Source organism: Bos indicus, chromosome 4 (assembly GCF_029378745.1).
Source record: "Bos indicus isolate NIAB-ARS_2022 breed Sahiwal x Tharparkar chromosome 4, NIAB-ARS_B.indTharparkar_mat_pri_1.0, whole genome shotgun sequence".
Classification (NCBI taxonomy): Eukaryota; Metazoa; Chordata; class Mammalia; order Artiodactyla; family Bovidae; genus Bos; species Bos indicus.
Genome location: NC_091763.1, coordinates 118,903,581 through 118,927,633, shown reverse-complemented (window position 1 = coordinate 118,927,633; position 24,053 = coordinate 118,903,581). Strand labels below are relative to the sequence as shown.

The window sequence follows — 24,053 nt, the reverse complement described above, 5'->3', positions numbered from 1 at the left end:
AACATAAACCATCAGAGGACGGACTGATTGCCGCAGGGCCCCATGGTCACAAAATCTGACTTTTCTCGAGACACCATTTAAACCACACAAAAATCTCAGGATGAGTGAATCTAGTTTAATATTGATATCCATTAAATACATTTTTTAAAAACCTGTATTACATAGACTAGCAGATACGTGCCAAGGAACTCGCAGGCATTTCATCAGAACACCCCACCAGCAGGCACCACAGTGACAGTGCAACCCGGGTGGAAAGAAGACCCAGAGGACAAGACGACGCAAGAATCCCCAACGGGGGGCACACCACACAAGACTTCAGGGACACCAACACTGGCAAGAAATCTGGGAGCAAGCTGGGTGACTTCAACACATACCAACGTTCCAAATAATCAAAGCCACACACGGACAAATACAAGTGAAAATACACGAAGAAGAAACAAAACGTTCAGATGCGCAGCATGTACGCTGTTCAAGCAAAGGCTACCCCCAGACACAACACAGTCCAGTCAAGTGAACATGTGACAACTAAAAAGGAACAGGGCTTTGTCAGGGCAGGCCGACAGCGAACGCTGATGAACAGGCGCCTCTGAGATCCGAGGACTGCAGGAAAACGGGCGCCTGATACTCACCCTCCAGCAGAGGCTCCGTGTCATCCCACCATGAACCATCCCACCACGAACCGCGCAGACGGGGTTCGCGCCTGTGAGGAACCCCCGCTCCCTGTGGGAGGTAACTAACGATCACCACCTTTCAACACACACGCGTCCACGCCCGGATTATTCCACACTGTCTAGGCGCCGAGTTCAGCAGGACCTCTCCTACGGGAACACCACCCCACGCAGACACCCGGACGGTCACAGAACAAGCGAACGTCCACGCTTCACCGGGCAGCACGAGTCCTGGGGCGGGGGCCGCGATGGGTGCCCACGGCCACCAGAAGACCACGGCTGGACAGCTGCCCCAGCCGCACCCGTGGGGCCACAGCCGTTCCAGAAGCAACCAGAACCCGGACCCCATGTGGCAGGATGCCAGCAGCCAGGCCCCGGATTCCACAGGAGCCTTCCCTGACCTCCTCAGACTCGAGCCCATGTCAGCTGCACTCAGGCCCCTCACGCAGCCCCCAGAGAAGGGACGCAGAGACAGGACTCGGAAAGACCACCTCTCCTCCCACCCAGCTCTGGGCTCCGCGTCGCCTCCACACGCAGCAGGGCCTCGGGCTGCCGGCTCCAGGGAGGGGAAAGCTCGTCAGTGTGGGAAGACAGTAGCAGCAAAGGCCGGCAGGGCCTGCCTGCACTGGCTTGCAAGAGGCACAGCCATGCCGACGGGAGGGCCTGTCTCCCTCTCAGGCAACCTTGGGACGTGCTGTCAACCCTGGGTAAACGCATCATCCTTCTAGGAGCTCCAGGAGCATCTTTAGTTAGAAGGCAAGTCCACTCCACTCCACTTTAAAGTGTGAATGCTCTTCAAGAGGTCAAATCACATGGGGTGTTTTTTTGGTGCAAACAGAAGAGTGCTTTTGAATGTCAGCAAACATTTCAAAGGTGGTGGGATCAGCCCGCCAGGCTCCACTGTCCATGGAACTCCCTTCCAGGCAAGAATACTGGCGTGGGTGGCCACTGCCTTCTCCAGGGGATCTTCCCCACCCAGGGATGGAACTCCCGTCTCCTGCGGCCCATGAGTCAGCAGGGGGATCCTTAACCGCTGAGCCGCGTATCACACACCACACAGCTCCTGGGTGGACTATTTTAAGTAACTTCTACCCCCACCTCCCGCCCGCACCTCAGTGCTAACCTCCACCCCACGGTGCTGGGCTGTCCATCCAGGGATCGACCAACATGTACACGTGACTAGCAGAGCGCGTGTGGAGTACACTGGGCAGCCGCTGGACTCAGGCCGCAACAGTCTGGCCACTTCTCAAGGTGCTGGTACCTGACATCCTTTTAAGGAAATTATGACTCCCAATTTTAAGCTGGAAAGTCACTTGCTATTACTGCTTAAAAAAGAATCACAGGTACGTGACTCTTTAGACTTCCCATATACAGGAGCAACTGTGTGCAAACTAAAACGTCCTGTGCACTGATCCTTAAAACCACAGCTACACCTCAATCACTGGAAAAAAGAACAGGAGAAGCCTGATGCGAAGATGCCTCTCCAGCCCGGGGGCTCTGGCTGGAGGGGCAGCCGCAGGACGAGGAAGGCCCAGAAGGCCGAGGGCTGAGCACCCTCCACCGAGGCAGGCCGCCCCGGGGCTCGTGGGCGCCCGCCGCTGAGCGCCCGCCAGAGTGGGGCTCCGCGGGGGCAGGGCGCCCCACATCCCCAGGAGGCAGCACAGTCCCCGCAGGGCAGGGAGAGGCGAGGCCACGCTGCGCCCGCTCTAGCACTCCCGGGCCCGGCGGCCTGCAGCCTGGGCCTCCCGCGACACCAGGCCGGAGGGAGAGGGCGGGGAGGGTGCAGGACACCACGGGCCGGGCGCCCCTCCAGGGGCAGATGAGCCCTCTGTGGGGAGAGACGGCCGATGCGTAATCCGCTGCGGTACCTGCTGTGAGACCAACCCACCAGCAACCACCAAAGAATCCGGCCTCCCACGCTGGACACTGGGGTCACGGGGGTCACGGGGCAGGAGGCCTGGGGGACAAGGTGGCCAGCTCACGGGCAGCACTGCCAGGCTGCAGGAGTGAGCCCTGCGGGGGGCAGGCACCATGCTGACCACAACAGACCCCTCAGGCAGGCCCAGCACCCACGCGGGGAGGCAGAGCAGGAACGGCTGGCCCGCCCTCGTGGGGTCTGTCCTCCCACGGCGGCTGGGACGCATTAGACGACTCTGAGAACCGCATCAGAGGCAAAGGGGAAGACGTCCAGCCACGGTTTCCACGAGGCGCACACCTTGCCCAGTTGAAACCTCAGTCAAGGCCCAGGGGGGCAGTCTGGTGAGACGGGCGGACAGAGTGCGAGCAGAGAGCAAGCAACAGGCATTCTGAGGCCCAGTCCCCCCGTTCACCAACAGGACGACGATGCAGAGTCCCAGAGAGGCCTAGTCCTGCACACCCCTCATCACCGTGATGCCGAGATTCCTGCTCTCAGAGAAAGAGCTGCCGGGACCTCCCTTCCTCTGACCTTGATAGGTAGCAAGACAATATGACTAGTCACCAAAACACAGGGAAAAAAAATGTCTTACCACATTTTCATTGCTGGTCACACTCAGTACTAAATCTCCATCTAGCTAACTCAATTCATCACAACTGCAAGGGCTAGCAGATTCAGAGGTGTGAGACAAGGATGAAAAGTCACCACATGAGCAGTTCTAGAAACAGAAGCCTCAGACTTAAAGGATGCAGCCAAGGATGACAGAGAAAGAAACCGATGATTTAGGCTTGTGCCTTTACACCTGTGTCACTAAACCACCCACTCTGAAAGCAGCAACCACCTCGAGAATCACTCAAGGCAGGCAGGATCTGGGGTTTAAAGTAAAAGGCCATGGGTCACAAACATGCAGTCCAACCCCAACCAGACCACACAGCAACAAGGGAGCAAATTCACTCAACAATCTTGGCTCCAAAGCCCCCTGAAACTGTAGTGGTCACCTCTGTCTTGTCTGTGAACTTCCTGATGACTAACCACTGAGAAACAAGACCAGAGACAACGGATTAGAAAACTGCTGCTGGGTTCTCTGCTGGATTCTGGCGACAAGACCACCCTGCAGAGCCAAGGACAGCTGGTGGGTGACCAGGCAGGAAGGGCGAGGCTTCCGCAGACAAGGGAGTGAGAACCGAGAGGAACGACGCGGCCCCACGAACAGTGGCCGAGACCCTGGCAGACCAGACGTGGGGCACAGGGGCTAGCTGCGGGGAGTCTACAGCTGTCTCCGCAGACCTCCACAATGTGCCCTGCATGGACCGTCGGGAGGAAGAAAGGGGAGCGGGCGTGAACGCCGGGATGGTCCGTACCACACAGAAACCCTGACTGGGCTTCGGAACCTCTGGAGCCCGGGAACGACAGGGAGGAGGCACCCACCGTCACTGAACAACCCCCAGCGGGCGAGGGGGCGGAGACAAGGAAGGAGAAACAGCGTGAGCGAGCGCGGGAACAGCGGCACCGCAGTCCCCTCAAGACTGGGCTCCAAGGGCTCCACGAAGACCTCCACCCCGCACGGCAGGGGTTTCTCCCGAACGTGGGCACAGTGCACAGGCGACGAGACAGTCGAGCTCGGCCACCAGCAGCCTTGGGGGGAGCAGGGCCCAGTCTCCTCCTGCAAAGACCCCCGGGGCTCCAGGAAGACCTTTAACCGTGAGTACAGGGACCGGCCGACGAGCAGCCCTGAGAAGACAGAAGCCGCTGCTCGCGGGGCTGTGGCCACTGGCGGCACCGCACCCAGCAGCCTGCCCTGTGCACAGCCTCGCCCAGCACAGGGCCCAAGGCTGCAGACACCAACCCGCCCGCGTCCCGGGCTCCGGGAAGAAGGCCGAGCTCTCCGCCCGCGTCACCGACGGGCCTGTCCACGGTGATGCCAACACTGGCGACTCCCCGAGCGGGGACGGTGGCCGTGTGACGGTGGCGCCCCCAGAGCACCGTCGCCAGCAGACGGCCCTCTTCTGCGCACCCGGCCAGCCCAGGGATGTGCTCTCAGGCACCCGGACCGCTGAGGGGCGCACCAGACTCCTCTTAACTGCCCTGGTGTCCCCAGGCGGCCTTGAGCCTATTCTCCTCAGCAGTTCATCCCACCCGTCAGACACCAATTTCAAGTGCCGGGACCCTCTCCCTGAGTGACTGAGGCCAGCCACGTCTGGGCTGAAGCACAGACGCAGCACGCCCCCCGGGCCAGGCCGTCGGCCGGGCGGACCTCACAGCACGGCTTTCCAGCATGACCGCCCACAGCCGCCTCCTCGCAGCCCCGGGTGCTAAGACGGAGCCGCACGGCCGCCCCTTCCTTGTCTTCCTAGCTCCAGCTGTCTTCCCATACTTACATTCAAGTATGCAATGCTTCTTTAAATAGCTTCTTCTAGCAGTTTGACACTGTTTAGATTCAAAACAAACTTGAGTAGGGTAGTTAAAAAGACCAGCTAGCTCTTGTGTAATACCCCTCTGGCTGGAATTCCAGTTATCAGTGGTCATCATGACGGGTCACACTGATGGAAAATGCGAAAGAAAACACCTTCATGTCTGCCTGTGCCAGCACCATCGCGAGACTCCCAGGCACGCTACCTTTCAGCGAGCTGGCATCAAACACAGCCTAGAGAACTGGGAAGGGCGGGAGGGTGGGCAGCTGGTTCTGCCCTCCCTGAAGAAATGGTCAATGAATTGCTAATCATTACTCCACATCAACAGGGAATTTTCATACACTCTCCAAATACATCAAAGAACAGACATCAATAAGGTCCAGGGTCAGCCTCAGCGTCCAGACGCAGAACGAAGGACTCCAGGAGCACAGGCACGGAGTCACACACACACAGGAGGGCAGGCCCCACTCGGGAAAGAATGCACCGAACACATTTGCATTTATTTTCTTTTTTTTTTTTAAAAGCAAATGACAAAGACCCAGTTTACCAGCTTAACTTTTTTAAACCTAAGCTTAACATTACATATTTAAACAATTGTCAAAACTTACTAAGTTGCCAGCATTCATGCACAACTGGAAAACATCCTCAATGCACATTAAACCAGAAATGTATTACCATTAATGTATTAATATCGTCACTACTAAATACTGAAAAAAACTGAGATTATTTTGTGGAAGAGTCATCCTGGCAATGTTAACTTCACAGCAGGCTGAGACTACTCGGCTCACGTTTCAAACACAATGGAAAAGCAGTCCGTGCTGGTGTTAGTGTACGAAAGAGTCACGGCCACCTTGGATTACGTTTAATAAAAAGCAAAGTGCATACAGAGATTTACAACAATTTTAAAGACAAATAAAATGGTCCTATCACGTGGTCCCAACAGTAAACTCAAAAGTCTATGACAAACAGGGCTCCGACGAGCTGTGTATAAATACTTTAGATTAGGTACAGTTATACTGAAAGTCGAGTTCGTTTGAAATCTTCAAAAAAATGTTCCTGTTAATCCTCGCATGGCGCGTGCCAGAGTTAGGGTTCTGCTACGCGCGTGCGGCCAGCTACTTGTTATCCAAGCGCAGCAGCTGCTCCTTACCATTTATTGTCAAGGACTTTAACTGGCCGTCTTCTTCAACTTCCACCCTTTCTTGACCATTCTCGACAATCCTGCGGGAGGGGAGGCAAGGGGGATAAAACACATCTTAGAATCGTCGTATGAAATAAGTAGACGTGTGTGTGAGCCTGAATGCGCATCTCTAGAGGACTTGCCACGGATACACCTGAAGCCACTAATGCTGTGGCTGAAGCCAACATCCTGACAGATGACTCTGAACACAGGCGCCAGCCATCCAAACGCTCCAGGTGCTACAGTGGCTGCGTTTCCAACACACCACTCACTGCACACCACAGGGGCGGTGTCTACTGTGTCACGCGAAGCAAACATTTCCAAGGAGAAGCTCTGATCGGGGGCTGGACAGACGGCCCAGACACCCTGCCCTTCCCGGGGGTGGCACTGGTGGTGCCCCACACCTATGCGTGAGGACACAGACGCCAGGCCCGCACCTCTTGGTGGTGATCTTCCTGCCGTTCACCACTTTCGTCGACGTCGATATGGACTTGTAGTTGCCCATCCCACTCCCGCCGAAGGCCGAGGAGGAGGAGAACGCTGTGAGGCCCCCGTGGCCTAGCGAGCCAAAGGAAGAGAACCCTGTAAGAGACAGCAGAGGGGTCAGGGATGAGCGCAGCACGCGCGGCCAGCCCGGGGAAGCAGACGCGTGCCCCCATGGAGCCGGGCCCTGCACAGCCTGCGGGGCCGCCCAGGCACCTCCCCTACCCACGGGCCAGCACCCTGCCCCCACGCATCTCACAGGATGGCGCGGACGCCACCACAGACTGGCACACCCAACAAGCTCCTGCTGGCTCCTGTGAGTGTGACCACAGGGGATACAAACCTGAATTGCCAGGAAGCTGAAGTAACTTTAGCAAGAATACCACAATTACCAGGAGAAGTATGGGTCTGGAGTTCATGGACTAATTCTCAGCTGTGAGGTGCCACCTAGGACACGAAACCCTGACTCTCGGTCCGCAACAGAGCGAGTCCACTCTGGGCAGGGCTGAGGCTGCTCTGCCTGTTGGAGAGCCTGCTGCTTGCCCCGCCCTGAACGCCCCTTACAGCAGAAACACGCCCTCCCCACGGCTCCTTAAAGGGGAGGACTGCATGCCACACACACGCCTTAAGTGAAATACTCTTTGACAGGTTTGCCCAGCTTTCTCTGACTCTCCCTAAGTCCTTGCATACTACGTGGCATCTGAGGAGGGGGCCTGCTGGAGGAAAGCACAGCTGCACCTGCCATGGGTGACATAGCCCCCTGGCTTCAGGAGGCAGGGTCTGGGAGCTGCATGCCCTGTGCTGCCCACAGAGCACGGGACCCTCACACAAGGGAGGCCCAGGACAGACAGAGGACCTGGGCGACATCAGAGGAGAGCTGAGAGTCCAACTCTCCAGTGAAACGCGGCTGCGCCAGGCTGCGTGCCTGACTCTAGCTGATGAATGGCCTCCAGTCGCAAGCCAGTGCCACGCACCAAACCTCACCAGTAGACTCTGCATGGCACACACAGGCCCTCCTACAGCCTTAGCTCCTGATCCCATCAACTTGGACTCTCCTAGGACACCTTTATTTTTTTTCTTAAACTGCTGAGGTTAGACTAAAAAGGATTTAATGAGATTATCTAAGTTATTTCAGTCATTTATCCCAAAACCTCACTCTTTTTAGCCAAGAATTTCATTAAATACTGGCCTTTAATAGTTAAGATTTGAAGTAGGTTCTCAAGTATAACATTCTTTGGAAAATTAGGGGAAATGTGGATTACTAAGCAAAGGTGTGTATACACATGCACTGCAGCTCTGAGCTGCCCCACGACAGGCGTGTGCACACGGCAAGCGCCCCGGATGAAAGGGGCCTGCACTGGCGTCTGCTCAGACACCAGGCTGAGTCTGAGGGTGTAGTACCTGCATCAAAGGAAGGAAACGCCCCTCCAAAGGAGGGAAATCCGCTGAAAGTAGAGAAGAACGAGCCCGTGCCTCGGCTCCGGCTTCCGCGGGGGCCCCTTCGATTTCCAAAGAAGTCCTCAAACGGGTCTTCTAAAAAGAAACAGAAGTGCTTAGTGAAACCTTGACCCAGGGTGCTTCTCCACAGGAGAGCTGAAAGGGAATGTGAGCAATGCCTCCCGACACTGTTGCAGCAGGAGCAAAGCTCCTCCACAGCGCAGCTCACCCTCAGAGACCACAGTCCATCCAACCTGCGGCTTTACTGCTGTTTCCGAGACTCATCTAAGAACACATCAGAGCTTTGTGTGTCCCAACACAAAGCTCAAGGTCATCAATACGCACCACAGACCCGGGCAGAGAGCTGCGAGCAGAGCTCTTCACACGGAGCTCTTTTTGATGGTTGTTACCAGTCAGTGAGCACTTACTGAAAACATGAATTATACAAACTTTTAAAATTCACTGAGGTTCCCTCTTAAATTCACTATGAAATCAATCAGTGCTGTATTTTTTCTAGGAAATGGGAATTCTTTGAGAAATAAAAGCAAGGACTCCTGACAGATGGTTAAGAGAAAAGCACCCATGACACAGAAGCAAGAGAACCGGCATGGCCTATTTCTAAACCAAGGCAAGCGTGATCAAAGCAGCAAATCCACGCATCTAAGTGGCGAAAGGAACAGAACAGTGAGCAGGACAAGGCCGTGAGCACGAGGCCAAGTGGGACTGCGGCTCACAGGGCACCGGCGTGCACGGGCAACCATGCCTGGGAAGCCCCCAGGTAGCTGGCAATGACCGGAGGCAGACCCGAGCTGAAGGAACGCTCAGAGTGGGCACGGGGAAGCAGGTGGAAAAACTACAAGCCTTTCTTAAGAGAGCAGTTAACAGAGCAGGAAAGCAGGCCTGAAGAAGCAGGCGTTAGGAAGCACGGTCACTGGCGCCCTCCTCAGAGACCCAGAAAGAAGGCAGGAGAGGGAGGAGGACCCAACAGGAACCAGCCCAAGGCAGACACTGCTCCACCAGCCCCATGGGGAGCCGAGACCCGGGCAGCGCTGGGAGGCAGGTGCTGCCGTCGACAGGACGGAGCCCAGGGGCTGCTGCTTCTGAACCGCAGGTCCCGCGTTCCACAGTAAGTGCCGCCATGTGAGACTCAACCTGCAGAAAGTCACTTCTATCAGCTACTTTGTGAACATGGCCCCCAGTGCCGTTATTACCATATTTAGAAGTATAAATACAAAGTTTAATCATAAACTTTAAAGTTAAAACGTTTTAGAAATCTCTAGGGAGACTTCATCCTGTTCACAGAAAATCCAAGTGTTCTATTAAGTTGCTTTTCACCTCATCCTCATCAGGGGTCTACACGGCGACACGGACACGCTTTCCGTCCGTCCGTCCAATCACAAGACATCAGGTAATTACACTCCTGTTACAGCCCCAGGTCAGGGCACAGACATGGCGAGTGCAGTCTGAACTCGTGATCGCACTCTCAACAAGAGCCACGTGGGCAGCCTCAGACACTCACTGCCCTTGCGAGAGCTCCTGAGCCACTGTCTCCGCGGCTCCCCAGTTTACAACGATCACAGTCCGCGTCCTCCTGCAGCGCTCCTTTCATCACTGCCCTAACCATTCGTTTAGTTACAATTTAAGGCTCATACAGCAACTGAAACCTTCAAAGACGCTTCACAAAACTCCTGGGACCAACTTAAACCAGTGTCCGTTTTATACCACCATTAAATGGTTTTAATTTGTTTACATGAAGCTAAATGAACTTTTGTAATTATAAAATCACCTTGTTCAGAAGCTACTTCAAAAGATAGTTAAGTAACATTATAAGAATAAGGCCAGTTGGGTTTTCAGTTATGGTTTTTTGTTTTCTTGTATTCTTTCATTTTTGAAGTCTTTTACCTTGCACGCGTTTCTATTATACAGCCTAAATATGGATTTTTACAATTCCAGTAGTCACCGAATTTGAACGTGTAATTTCAGATATTAAGGTCAAAACAGTTAACCCGAAAAATGAAAAGGCTCATCTGTAAGTCATGGCAACACTAAAAACAAGTTTTTTTAAAAAGCCGTGATGATGATGTGTGAGCGGGAGCCACGCTGAGGCCAGCACTCCAGGTGTGGAGAACAGGTGGCACCAAGCTTGTGGGCTTCCCAGGCGACTCAGTGGTGAAGAATCCGCCTGCCAGCGCAGGAGATGTGGGTTTGATCCCTGGGTCAGGAAGATCCTCTGGAGGAGAAAATGGAAACCCACTCCAGTATTCTTCTCCATGGGAATTCCCATGGACAGAGGAGCCTGGCGGACTACAGTTCATGGGGTCACTCAAGAATCGGACGTGACTGAGCACGTCATAAGCCTTCACAACCTTCAGCCTCCAAGCTAAAGACAATAGTTAATTAATAGGCCCTCTCATCCAACAATTCAATCTACTTCATGGACATCAACTCATCAGACACGGAAATAACTTACTAAAGGGCCCCCAAGCTTTTATAGTGAAAACTGAAAATTACCTAATTACGTAATTTTCCCATATACAAATGGAGAACATGTTAAATGAAGGTTTCTGAAGGGTCATCAGGTTTAAGCTTTAGAAAAAGCACACATTGCAACTCTCACATCTGAAAAGTGCTCACAGCGGGCTTTCAACTGGTGACGAGACACAGGCTGGTTCCCGCTCCGTCCTTTTACCCCGTTTAGGTTTTCCCAATTCTCATGTTCAGTCTGTATGGTTATTATTTTTGAGGGTAAAAGGGGTAAAAACTGCATGTATCTTGTAAGTAAATTTGAATCAGACACAACATAACTGAACACGCTGCCAAGGACCTGTTCGACGTCACTCCCCGTGGCGCCCAGAACCGGCCCGCCAGCCGCGACACTGCAGCGGGTGAGGGCACAGTCCTGTCGGGAGCTGCAGCCTGCCGCTGCGATCTGGGCCGCTGCGTGTGTGCTCATACTACGCACACAGCTGTGTCTTCCTGCCCGCTTACACCCTGCCACAGCACAGCAAACGCAGCTCTGTCAGAGTCTCAGCAGGGCCCCGCCAGAAGAGGTTGGTGCCCGACCTCACCTCCTACTTGGGAAAATCAGCGTGTTCTCCACGACACGCACGCTCCTTATCAAGTTTGGCTCAATTACGATCTTACTACGGTCTGCTGGAGATGAATTATGGTTGAAGGAGATGGCGCATGTAGATGTCAAGGAGTTAACAAATTCTGTGTCCAGTGAAGGGGCCGCCTCGAAGGTGTTCTCAGATGAGAGGAACGTGTGGATCAGCCAGCCGCGTGGAGCAGACTGCCATCCCAGTGTGAATGGGCCCCTCCCATCACGCGTGGGCTGAACAGACCGAAAGGCCAACGCTTCCCACAAACATGAGCGCCTGCTCCCAGCCGCCGCCTCTGACCGGGGGCGCTGCTGGCTCTTCAGCCTGATGGCCTCCAGAGTCAGACTGGGACATGGGCCCACAGATCTGGCAGGTGCGTGTCCATGATCAAACAGGCCCATGATCACTTCTGACAGAGAGAGGGAGGCACACCCTGCTGGGTCTGTCTCTCGGGAGACCCTAAACGCAGAATTTACAAGTCTGTCAGAGCCACCTCCCTGGTCACGGCGCACCTGTGTTCAGCCAGGTCCTTTCCCGCAACAACGCTGCATCACGGGATACACATACACGGAAACAGGCCCATGTCCAGCCTGTTAAGTTAACAAGGACTTAACTCTTTCGGGTCCCTGTTCCAGGTGTCCTGGATAAACACTCCTCTGCAATCTTACATGGTTCTGCTCTTCTCAGAAACACCAAGCCAAATCCACTAAGGTGATGCTTGCAAAACACCTAAGTAATAATGTCACACTTATGACAAAAAATACATTAACCAAATGCTATGAAAAAATAACACAAAATGTGTTCCAAATGTTTACACAAGTACATACATGTAAGAAGACTTAAGGAAAAAACTCAAAGATGTTTAGAGCCATACATGCCCCCAGGAGCAGAGCTAAGGGCCTGACCGAGAGCACTCAGTGAAGGCTCACAGGTCCTGTCCTCACGGAGCTCACCACGCAGTCCCCAGGACACACACACACACACACACACACACACCACTGCACAACAAAGGAAAACACCACAAACTCTTAACAAGCACCCTGAGCATTTCAGACAGAGAAAACAGGCCACTCCACTAGTCTCAATGCTGAGCCACAGCAACCCTGAGTAAAGAGCGACACGTGAAACGCAAAGGCCAAAACAGCAGACAGACTCCAGTGCGATCACCCCACCTGCACTAACCCCAACGCCACAAACCAAGATCAGAACACTCCTTCGCAACAACTCAAAGTTCATAACGTTTTCTTCTCACATATTCCGAAGCAGAACACAACATATTTGAAAAGAATCTGAAATAAACCTAAGTGACTCAGAAACAGCCATGGGTGACCCACGGCTGGGACCCTGGGCAGGAGGGCTTTGGGGCGCTTCTCCACAGCTGACCCGGCATCGGGGTGGTGCCTGGCAGTGCACGGCAACCCCGGAATTAACACTCCCCAAATGAACATCATGCTTTCAGCTGTGCACACAACTTATTACAAAACCTAGTTTCTAGTTACACTACAGGTCTAGTTGGAACACTGTATTTTCTAACAGTTACAAAAACCCATCCAAGCCAAGGATGCCAAGCACACACTAGGGATCCAAACACCCTACTTCAGTCGCATCGGAGGCCGGGGCACCTGCAACTCTACCCTCGCCAAGGACCTGTGAGGGAGCCGACGGGCAGGACAGCCCACCGCCCTCAGCCACAGGGACCACCGTGCCAGGAGGGAGGAGTCCTGCCTGGACTCCTGCGTGGACTCGGGAAGCTCCGCCGTGGGGGAGCCGGAAAGGCCATTAAAGTCTCAAAACCAACTCTGGATTCCCAGGGAGATCATACAAAGCCTGGGGCCCAGACACTGCTCTCATGACCCAGAAAACAACTCTGAGAGTGGCCTTTTCGGAAGCCTTTCCTCTCCCTGTCGAGGGCGGAGGTGGCAGGACCACAAAGCTCATCTGCCCAGCACCCACCCGCACAGAACTGTCCTGAAACGGCAGCTCCACCCCCAGGAGGTCCCAGCCACTGATGGGCCGGGCCAGGCCAGCACCCCTCCCCCGAGGAAAGAGGGGCTCAGCAGGGCCTTCGCAGTCACCGAGCCACAGGGGAGTGCCCCCCAGGAGGGGTCATCACACCTGCCCTGCCTCCACAGTCACAGGCTACGCTTTCCGACCTGTGGCTTCTCTCAGCAGCACAACTTCACCAGTGCCTGCTTCCAAACCACGCTGCCTCCAAGCTGAGCAGACGACTGTCTACACACCACAGGATGCACAGGGCCCCCAAAGATGGCCCTCGACCCTGACCTCGGGCAGGAGGCAGGGCCACTGAAGACAAGCAGGCCCCCGTCCCACGTCACTCCTGTCCACATAAGGAGGGACACGCGGACGTGCAGAGAAGACCCCATGCGAAGACACAGCGGCCGTCTGAAGCGGCCATAGCAGCGGGAGTCCGCCGGCCTCGGGTGCGCTCCCCCTCCCAAGCCCCCAGTGCCCTCGGGGCCGCAGGGAGCCGTCAGGCGCGGGTGGTACAAACTCTTTATTCTAGAAGCTCTGCTCAGCAGGCCGCCCACGGGGCAGCGGCAGGGCCTCGGGCTCAGGCCCACTGTCCTCACTGAGCAGCTCCTCACACTCCTCGAGGAGCTCCTCTGGGTCCCCCGGGCTGGCCTCGTCCTCACTGGAGATGAACTCCAAGTCCTCACTGGGGGGCTCGCCCCCGCCCAGGCTAGCGCCCTCGCTGGGCTCGTCGTCACTAAAGAGGTCGAGCTCCTCGCTGGACACCACGTCCAGTGCCTCACTGTCCTCCTCGCTTGCACTCTCCGCCACCGCCTCCTCTTCAGGCTCCAACTCCTCGCTGGCCGCCTCCTCGAACCCTGGGGGGAGAACGACCGGCTCACTACCCTCCAGCGCGGCGCCGGGCGCTGGGTGGGCCTGCCTGGCTCGTCCCTTCCCCTCCCGTCACCCCAGCACCGGCCAGACTCGAGGGGCCGCCGGCCAGTGTGAACGTGCTCCCAGGGAAGCTCCCGGCTTCAGAGCTGGGTCACAGAAATGCCTCCCACACGGAGGCTCCTGCTAGGGTTCTAGGGCTCAGTGGCTCTTCCGTCTGAGAACATCATTTTACTAATACCATCCTTTAACGATAAACCAAAGAAGGGATCACCGTAATTTAAAGTAACATGATCCCTACACTTGAATGTTTTCAAAGGAGGTTCTCCAACGGCTAGGGGGAAGTCAGCTCACCCCACAACCCCGCCAGCACCCCTCCGTCTGAGAGCCAGGCTGCAGTGCGCGTCTCAGATTTGGCTTCTCCCCCTAGTCCTGGGCCCGAGGCCTCTGCCCACAGGGGGCAGGCCTCACAACGAACGCGGGCCCCAGGCACAGGACTCCGTCCTTCCCACCAGCTCTCCACTTCTTCAAGGTCCCTCCCCTTTCATCTGGGCCGTCTGAAATCAGACACGGGGTTTTCCATTCCGATAAATGCAAAGTGAACCTCAGAATGTCTTTTAACAGACTTTGAGCTACTTTTTCTGGGAAAACGGGAGAGGAAAAAAGTTGGTCGTGTGGAAAATTAAGACAAGAAATAACACACTCCTCTAAATGGACACCATGACAGGGCTGATGTGGCTGCTGGGAAACATCAACTCCACGCCTGCTGAGGCAGCACGCCCTCAGCCCCACGGCCACTCGGCCCTGCTCTGCACGTACCGCCAGCAGGCTGCACTGTCACTTCATACATGTAGTAGCCGTGGAGCAGCTTCTTTTCCCGTGTGTAAATCCTGAGAGCCTGAAAATGGAAGTCGCCTAGAACACCTACAAGAACGGATTGGAGAAGAATCACTGCCACAGGGACCACGAGAGACGGGGGAGCTGCCAGTGCAGAGCACGCGCATCTCTGAGTCCCAGGCAGAGGCCAAGAGGCTCGTCCCCCAGCGGACTCTGAACCCAGCAGAAGAAATCTCCACCCCGCATCCCGCAAACCGTAACTCTTCTGACTCAAGTTCACATGCACATCAAGACTTCCTCATGTGCACAAATCCCAACTCAGAAGACGTGAAGGTCGGTGCTCACAGGGTAAAACCACATTACTCACGCTCCCAGCCCCAGTCACCCTCGCCCCTCTTCACTCCAGAAAGAGCTGCTCAAGGAAAACCATTCTTACCGAGAAAGCTTAACCCATCAGATTTTTTCCCCCAAGAAAAACACAATCTGGCTACCATTACACACTGAGGACTCTTTCCTGACACTTTTTTAAAAAAAACCACGCTGTGCCAGAGCTAGTGTGAGCAGGCCGGCCTCTGGCCTGGTGAGGCGGCCTGCCCTGTGCTCCTCAGCCTGAGGGACCCTCCATCCCCAGCTCAAGGGGGCAGACCCCTGGCCAGTTTCCCCGGACACGACCCTGCTCCCCCAAAACACATTGGGAGCTTGCTAAAGGCTGTGACGAGACACCAAGGTGATTTTACGGCCGAAGAGTCATTACAACTCTTCTGTGTCTTTCTTACAGTAATATTTCTTACAATCATAAAGGACAATTAATAAAAAATGTAATTAATTTCATATGATACAGGGAGCCTTCCCAATATGTGTTTACTGCAGCAGTAATTAATGCAAAAAAAGCTTTCAAAACAGATGAGTCTCTTCCCCCACCCCTAACACTCCCCTGCTTAGCTCTCATTGTTATATTTTGTATGCTACATATATACACATCTCTCCTCCACAAGCCACTCTCTCAAAACGTAAGCGGTACCACAGTAAACAGTAAGCAGGGTCTCTCTGAACCCCCACGGAGTAACGGAAGGACTGCACCCTGTGAAGGGCCCACACCTCCGGGACACAGCAGCGCCTCACTCCTCGCCATGCCTGCGATAAGCAGGGTCCACGGCTCCCCTGTGTTATCTGCAGACAAAACTGCCCTTCCTGTCACCCTCCTGAGGGGTTGCAGCAGGTGTCTTGTCTTTTCAACCAGGCTCCGGGCAGTGAAGGAGCAGACACAGGGTGCTGTCTCCCCACCCAAGTACGGAGACAACAGGCGTCACGGTGCACACGGCGAGCACCCCAGCTCACCACCACTGCCAACACCAGACCCTGACACGCACCCCTGCCACGCTGCCTCACGCCGGGCACCAGGACCCGGAGGCCAGCGGCTGGGAGCCCTCTCCCACGGTGAAGAGCAGCCAAAGCAGCAAGGTCTCCCAGCAAAGCTATTCTCAAAGACGAATGCTTGCGATGCCTTGCTCTAGAGGTGTCCCTTCTTTCCAAGGGCTGCAAACTCAACAGTCCTAACACCACATCAGAAAAACAAAGACAAGTTTATGAATCAAATGTCTTCTGAGCAACATCTGCCTTGATGCTTAGTGTTTCAATGAGACTCCTACACGGGAAATCCGGAGAATTCACTGTCCAACCAGGAGGAGCCCCCCCTCCTTCCCACTGCAGAGGAAGCCAATGAGAGCGAAGCACACAGCGGAGGAAGCGACGCACTCAGACCTCTATTACGTTCACACGCAAGGCGTAAATTCCGAAACATGTTCCAAAGGAAGAAGGCAAGAGGGTTTAGTTAAACTCGTGCACTGCTCAAATAGCAAGTTTAAGAACAAGCTACAACAGTGCTGAAACAGAAAGTCTCCATGAGTCATGAACACGTTATGTAAACGCCGACCCAGATGATGAACTTACCGAAGAAGTCGAATGAAAATGGGTCCCTTCCACCAAAAAATTCCCTGAAGACGTCCTCTGGGTTTCGGAATGTGAAGCCAAACTCAAACGGACTGTCGAAGTGACTTCCACCTACAGAAGCAAGCACAGCTCAGTCAGGGACTCCCGCGCGGCGGGCACACAAACAGTCTACACATTACTACACGTGTCCTGACCCCAGAAGGAAAGAGTTCCATAAGCCCGAAGCTCGCCAAGTCCTGCTGAGAGCAAAGCCTCCTGTGCCAGGAGCTGAGAAACGCGTGCAGGTCCACGTCCCTGAGCCACGCGCGTGCCGAGGACCCCCACCCACTCTGGATGTGTCACCAACACACAGCATTTCCGGCTGTGAAACAGCTGCTCAGGCGTGTGTACAGGAGGTCTGAAGCGTGCGTGTCCAAACGCCCACCATGGAGCTCGCAGGACAGCAGGCTGCTGCATAACTTTTCATCAAAAGCACACACATCTAAGCCTCACCACCAGAGGCAGTTACTTTGGTGGTTATTTAGTTTTTTGATAGAACATCCAGTAAGGATGTTTTTGACACAACATCCAGTATTGATCTCAGGGTACACTCAGTGTTATAGTAAGGTTTTACGTCATTTCCTATCTACAAAAGGCACACCAGTATGTGCCTTCTAGTTCAACAGGGTTTTTAATAGGCCTTTTCCAGCCTATCAATTTCTCCTTCCTCTCCCCAGTTCAGCCTACTCTCCAAACTGCATTCATATTTACGGACAGACTGAATCACCATCAGACTGTATCGGACCACCTCCTTTCATCACAAGGCCAGGAGAAAGACCAGTGTGCACACACGTACCTCCACCGCCACCGTTTAATCCTTCTTTGCCATATCTGTCATAGATGTCCCGTTTCTTAGCTACAAATTTAAAAAGACAAGTCAGTAAAGACCAATTTCTCTTCCCTCAAATTCAATAAAGCATTTCTGAAGCTGTAAACCAAAGGCCGCCCACAGCTCTCAATGTCCACACTTGGTTTTGAAGAGCTAGGAACCCCTTACTGTGACACTTGAGGGCATCAAAGTCTGGCGGCTGCAGCCCCCAGGGTCGCAAAGAGTCTGGCTGCAACTCAGGGACTCAACAACTCCCTTAAAAACACCCCAGAATATTTTTAAGTAAAGCTTAAAAGACTTACTTCAAAAAAAAAAAAACTTATTTCACTCTACTGCTCAACGTGTGCCATGCACTACATCAAAACCCCACTACAAAGTTGCAAAGAGACTCCACCCCTAGACAAGCACCTGACTACTAAGTGCAGCTCAGGGAGAAGACCCATGGCACAAGGAGCAGGACACGGCCTTGGCGAGGGCAGAAATGGGCCACACTGAGCCAACCCCCAGCCTGGCCTGACCCCCAGCGAGGCAGCGGCCCGCCCGAGCCCGGGCGGTGGTTCTCGAACAAGCGCGGTGACAGTGCAGCCCTGCTCAGACACACAGGCTCCGCAGACGCCGCGTGTGCCGAGTGGCGGGGCAGCGGGAAACAAGTGTGCAGGCACGCTGTCCGCAGCCAGGGTGGGCACCAGAGCCTTAGAACAGTGACTGTGCATCTGAGCCGCCAGCTCCTGGAACGGAAGGCTTCCTAAGGAAGGATGAAGAACAGACTCCCCCTTACAAAAACACACAAAAGCAGCATTTTCCTGGGAGCTCTAAAGGTTCTGCTGCTGCCAAAAATCACATTTGACGTTTGAATTTACTTCTCAAATTTTCCAGTGTTCTTGGTCTGTGAATCCACACATCTGGGCGTGCTGGATCAGGCACACAAACAGGACAATGGCAGTCAATGACAGACAAACTCATGAAGTAAAATGACAAGGCCTTCTTTTAAAATAAAGCAGGCGTCCACTTCCTCTGGTCTAGTCTTTTAAATGCCTCAGCTGCGATTGACACCAGTCATTAAGGACTGCTTCCTGCCAAGGTGCTGTCAGTACTTCTCCAGTTTTCTCACCAAGTTCCACAGTCCGCTCCCTGCCCCAAGGCTTCTCTTACCAAGAACCCAAGGTTTGGCTAACACCCTTTGCATGACCCATGACACTAAACCAACAGACCTGAGCTTCCAGTGCCGTTCAATTCCTAACTCTAACGGGGCAGGGAAACCCACAAGCTGTGGAGTCCGAACCTCCATGTGCGCAACACCTGACTTCCCAAAATCCAGGAGGGCCTTCCAAGGAAGCGGCCAGCACCTCAGCACAGGGTGCTCAGGAGGGTGACGGGGACGAAAGGCCACGACACCCCAGCCCCGGTGGCCCCCAGCGCCAGGCAGAGACCCGGCCTGGATGTCTCCTTACAGAGTCACCCAGGAGACTCCTAGAAGCCAGGGGGCCCGCAGCAATCACAGGGCCTTATCGGGAGGCTGGTGGGGACAGGACACCCAGTCTGCTCAGAAAACCCCCCTCACAGCCCCAAAGCCCCTCGGCCAGGCCTTCCTCTGCAGGCCCCGCCCAGGGGCACAGCCCCACGCTCCCCACTCACCATCTGACAACACCTCATACGCCTCAGCTACTTGCTTGAATTTTCTCTCCGCTTCTTCTTTGTTCTCAGGATTTTTATCTGGATGCCACTTCAGTGCCAGTTTCCGATATCTTAAAAACGAGTTAAAGGTACTTACTGATCACATCCCACTTCGAGGGTGGTGTCTATTGTGTCACATGAAGCAAACATTTCAAAGCAAAAGCTCTAGGCGGAGACTAGACAGGCGTGGCACACAGCCTGCCCTTCCCCAGGGACAGCACCAGTGACGCCCCCCACCACACCCACAGGTGAGAACACAGACGCCAGGCCCGCCCCTCTTGGTGCTGATCTTCACGCCATTCACACCTTATTTAAGAAGAGCACAATCACTGCACCACGCCGATCCTGGATGTGGCCAGGCGCGGTGTGAGAAATCCCACGGCCCCCCGTGACACAGCTAAAACACCATCCATGTCCTGCTATACATTAACACCAAGTGAACTAACAGACCTCAGTGCACCCTGGGAGCTGCCTGGGAGCGGAGACTGGCCTCACGTGCGGCCACAGAGCCGAGCAAGGACACAGCGGTGCAGGGCTCAAACCCCAGCATGGACCCGAGCCGGCCACACGACAGGGGCTGGGAGCAACCCACTGAGGATGGAACAGTGACACCCACGAGCACCAAGGCTGCTCCACTGCTAAGTCCAACATCAAAGCTCTTTGGGCTAATTTCATACACTCAGTGAGTTTATGATCTAATTCCAGCAGAAATGGAATCCATGTCCCAAGATAAAGTACCAGAGGAAACCAAGTGGCCTTCTCCCTGAGTGACAGGTGGGCCTAGGTCTCAAGAGGCACGAGCTAACTTGCTAAGCGCGACCTAACATTCCAACTAGTGCGCAGCAAACTCACAGCACGCAAACTGCCACTCGGTTTCCACAGGCCGTGCAAACTCACAGCGCAGGTGCCCAGATGCACTCTTTCAGAATACAATTACTTACGCCTTTTTAATGTCCTCGGCCGAGGCGTGTCTCTGCACACCTAGAACTTCATAGTAATCCACCATGTTTTAACAGGCTGCTGGAACAAGTCCTGCAATCAGAAATCCATGGTCAGTGACGAGACGGCCCAGGCTGGGCTGGTAGCGGGGGTACGGGGTGGGGGGGCGGAGCAGGGGGTGGGAGATGTCACCTTGCCTGGGCATTAACCACCAGCCTGTCGGGCCAGAGCCTCGTCTGGGAGCCGCTTCCAAGTCTCACACCCTAAGACCCTTCCTGATGTAGGAAAAAACGCTTTGAAATAAGCTAAGAATAGCCTCAACTAAATAAAACCAACAGGTGACTCTGCAGCAGCCTTGGGGCCCGCTGCCCACCAGCTGCCAGGTCCCTGGTCCAGACCGACGGGAGTGTCGTCCCCTCCTCACACCCTGTGCCAGGCGCTGGGCAAGACTGCAGCCACCTGATGAACACCTTGTGCCCGGCCTGGGGACGCCACAAGGAACCACGGACACCTTCCACGGCAGGCTGCCCACGGCAGGCTGCCCCCGCCGGCTCGGACTCGGGGCTGCTCCTGTGACTGCCTCCCGGGCCTCCAGCATCTGACGTGGAAACAAACGCAGCACCGCCCTGCTGGCAGCACAGGGAGAGGGCAGCCTCAGAGCGGGCCTGCAGGGGCTCCCAGGGTAGGGACCTGCCCCGCCTGCTCTACGAAGATGCGGCCTCGAGTCACATGCCAATCACGCCCGACACACCTGCCACCTCTCAAGATGTGAAGTCCAGCGAGCGTTCGCCTTTACTCTGACTGCTAAGTCACCTCACTAAACCAACGACCAACAACTGACATGAAACAGGCCTACACCACACAAGCCTGCAAAATAATTTCGGCCAATAAATCAAGTTTTTCTGTCAGGCAACTGAGCGCTAAACTGAAGCCAGGCTTTCAGTAGCCTTTCCCCAAATTCTAGGACCAGATTTTGAGAAGAAACGTTCTGACTGTAAACAAATCTATGAGGCCACACCCTCCCTGAGACCATTCTGCTGAGGTTAGATATAAACACTGCCACAACGGGACACAGTGTGTCTCTCAACACAGAGCGCACAGCTGTATTGTGTTCCCACTGTTCCACACTGGGGAGCAGCTCATGGTAAAAACACAATTCCCCGCACCGTGACTCAGCACGCAGGCATGCACACCCGCCCACACGGCCCTCCTTGACTCTACAGAAGGCAGGCTGCGTCTATCTGAGGGTCAGAAAGACACAGGGAAAAGCCCTTCTTACCAGTCCAAGGACTTCATGCAGAATAGATATCAAAGCAGAATTAAAAGTAGAAACCCCTCTGACCAACTCAAAATCCCTAGAAATGTTAGGTAAAAACCCAACACACACATCTGAAGAGCCAGCTGGGCGCCCAGGAAAGCAGGAGCTCAAGGGCCAGAAACAGAATTAATTACACCAAGAACAGTGACCCCGAGGATGGGGGGGGGGGGGGGGGCGGTGCTGCTGCGTCTTCAGGATGGGACTTGTTTTAGGGGACAGGAAACTAACGGCTGCGATGAGGAGTCACAAAATACAGGTCCCCTAAAGGCTGTAACACTCCTTGGCACTGCCTTTGGGACTGGAGTGAAAACTGACCTTTTCCAGTCCTGTGGCCACTGCTGAGTTTTCCAAATTTGCTGGCATATTGAGTGCAGCACTTTCCCAGCATCATCTTTTAGGGCTTGAAAGAGCGCAACTGGAATTCCATCACCTCCACTAGCTTTGTTCATAGTGATGCTTCCTAAGGCCCACTTGACTTCACATTCCAGGATGTCTGGCTCTAAGTGAGTGATCACACCATCGTGATTAACTAGGTCATAAAGATCTTTATTATATAGCTCTGTTTATTCTTGCCACCTCTTCCTAATATCTTCTGCTTCTGTTAGGTTCATACCATTTCTGTCCTTTATTGAGCCTGTCTTTGCATGAAATGTTCCCTTGCTATCTCTCATTTTCTTGAAGAGATCTCTAGCCTTTCCCATTCTATTGCTTTCCTCTGTTTCTTTTGCACTGATAACTGAGGAAGGCTTTCTTACCTCTCCTTGCTATTCTTTGGACTCTGCATTCAAATGGGTATATCCTTCCTTTTCTCCTTTGTCTTTCGCTTCCCTTCTTTTGTAAGGCCTCCTCAGACAGCCATTTTGCTTTTTTTGCATTTCTTTTTCTTGGGGATGGTCTTGCTCTCTGCCTCCTGTACAATGTCCAACCTCTTCAGGCACTCTATCAGATCTAATACCATGAATTTATTTGTCACTTCCAGTGTATAATCGTAAAGGATTTGATTTAGGTCATACCTGAATGGTCTAGTGGTTTTCCTTACTTTCTTCAATTAGTCTGAATTTGGCAACAAGGAGTTCATGATCTGAGCCTCAGTCAGCTCCCAGTCTTGTTTTTGCTGACTGTATAGAGCTTCTCCATTCTACGGCTGCAAAGAATATGATCAATCTGATTTCAGTGTTGACCATCTGGTGATGTCCATGTGTAGAGTCTCCTCTTGTGTTGTAGGAAGAGGGTGTTTGCTATGACCAGTGCATTCTCTTGGCAAAACTGTTAGCCTTTGCCCGGCTTCATTCGGTAGTCCAAGGCCAAATCTGCCTGTTACTCCAGGTGTCTCTTGCCTTCCTACTTTTGCATTCCAGTCCCTACGATGAAAAGGACGTCTTTGGGGGTGTTAGTTCTAGCACTCATCTCACACACTAGCAAAGTCATGCTCAAAATTCTCCAAGCCGGGCTTCAACAGTATGTGAACCATGAGCTTCCCCATGTTCAAGCTGGTTTTAGAAAAGGCAGAGGAACCAGAGATCAAATTGCCAACATCAGTTGGATCATTGAAGAAGCAAGAGAATTCGAGAGAAGCATCTCCTTTTGCTTTACTGACTACGCAAAAGCCTTTTGACTGTTTGGATCACAACAAACTGTGGGAAATTCTTCAAGAGATGGGAATACCAGACCACCTGACCTGCCTCCTAAGAAATCTATATGCCAGTCAAAAAGCAACAGTTAGAACTGGACATGGAACAACAGACTGGTTCCAAACTGGGAAAGGAGTTATGTCAAGACTGGAATTTGTCATCATGTTTATTTAACTTATATGCAGAGTACATCATGTGAAATGCTGGGCTGGATGAAGCACAAGCTGGAATCAAGATTGCCAGGAGAAATAATAACCTCAGACATGCAGATAACACCACCATTATGACAGAAAGTGAAGAGGAACTCAAAAGCCTCTTGATGAAAGTGAAAGAAGAGAGTGAAAAAGTTGGCTTAAAGCTCAACATTCAGAAAACTAAGATCATGGCATCTGGTCCCATCACTTCATGGCAAACAGATGGGGAAACAGTGGAAACAGTGGCAGACTATCTTTTTAGGTTCCAAAATCATTGCAGACGGTTGACTGCAGCCATGAAATTAAAAGACACTTGCTCCTTGGAAGAAAACCTATGACAAACCTAGACAGCATATTAAAAAGCAGAGACATTACTTTGACAACAAATGTCCCGATAGTCAAAGCTATGGTTTTTCCAGTAGTCATGGATGTGAGAGTTGGACTACAAAGAAAGCTGAGTGCTGAAAAACTGATTTGAACTGTGGTGTTGGAGAAGACTCTTGAGAGTCCCTTGGACTGCAAGGAGATCCAACCAGTCCATCCTAAAGGAAATCAGACCTCAATATTCATTGGAAGGACTGATGC

The 24,053-nt window shown here is 53.5% G+C and overlaps 1 protein-coding gene across 5 annotated transcripts in view; it reads right to left on the bottom strand.

Annotated features, from left to right (window-relative positions):
* DNAJB6 (DnaJ heat shock protein family (Hsp40) member B6) overlaps positions 1-24,053 on the bottom strand; it is a 52,305-nt gene that overhangs the window by 12,605 nt on the left and 15,647 nt on the right. For 3 of the 5 annotated variants that reach the window (XM_070788503.1, XM_070788502.1, XM_070788504.1), the window contains 7 exons: positions 20,328-20,418; positions 19,348-19,457; positions 17,680-17,739; positions 16,845-16,955; positions 8,059-8,190; positions 6,612-6,756; positions 6,145-6,215 (listed from right to left, as the gene is read on the bottom strand). In XM_070788503.1, the coding sequence (XP_070644604.1) occupies positions 6,145-6,215; positions 6,612-6,756; positions 8,059-8,190; positions 16,845-16,955; positions 17,680-17,739; positions 19,348-19,457; positions 20,328-20,392 (694 nt within the window). In that variant the 5' untranslated portion in view covers positions 20,393-20,418. Of the gene's footprint in view, positions 1-6,144; positions 6,216-6,611; positions 6,757-8,058; positions 8,191-13,695; positions 14,045-14,876; positions 14,982-16,844; positions 16,956-17,679; positions 17,740-19,347; positions 19,458-20,327; positions 20,419-24,053 lie in introns of those variants that run through there. The other 2 variants (XM_070788505.1, XM_070788506.1) reach the window with 2 other exon arrangements.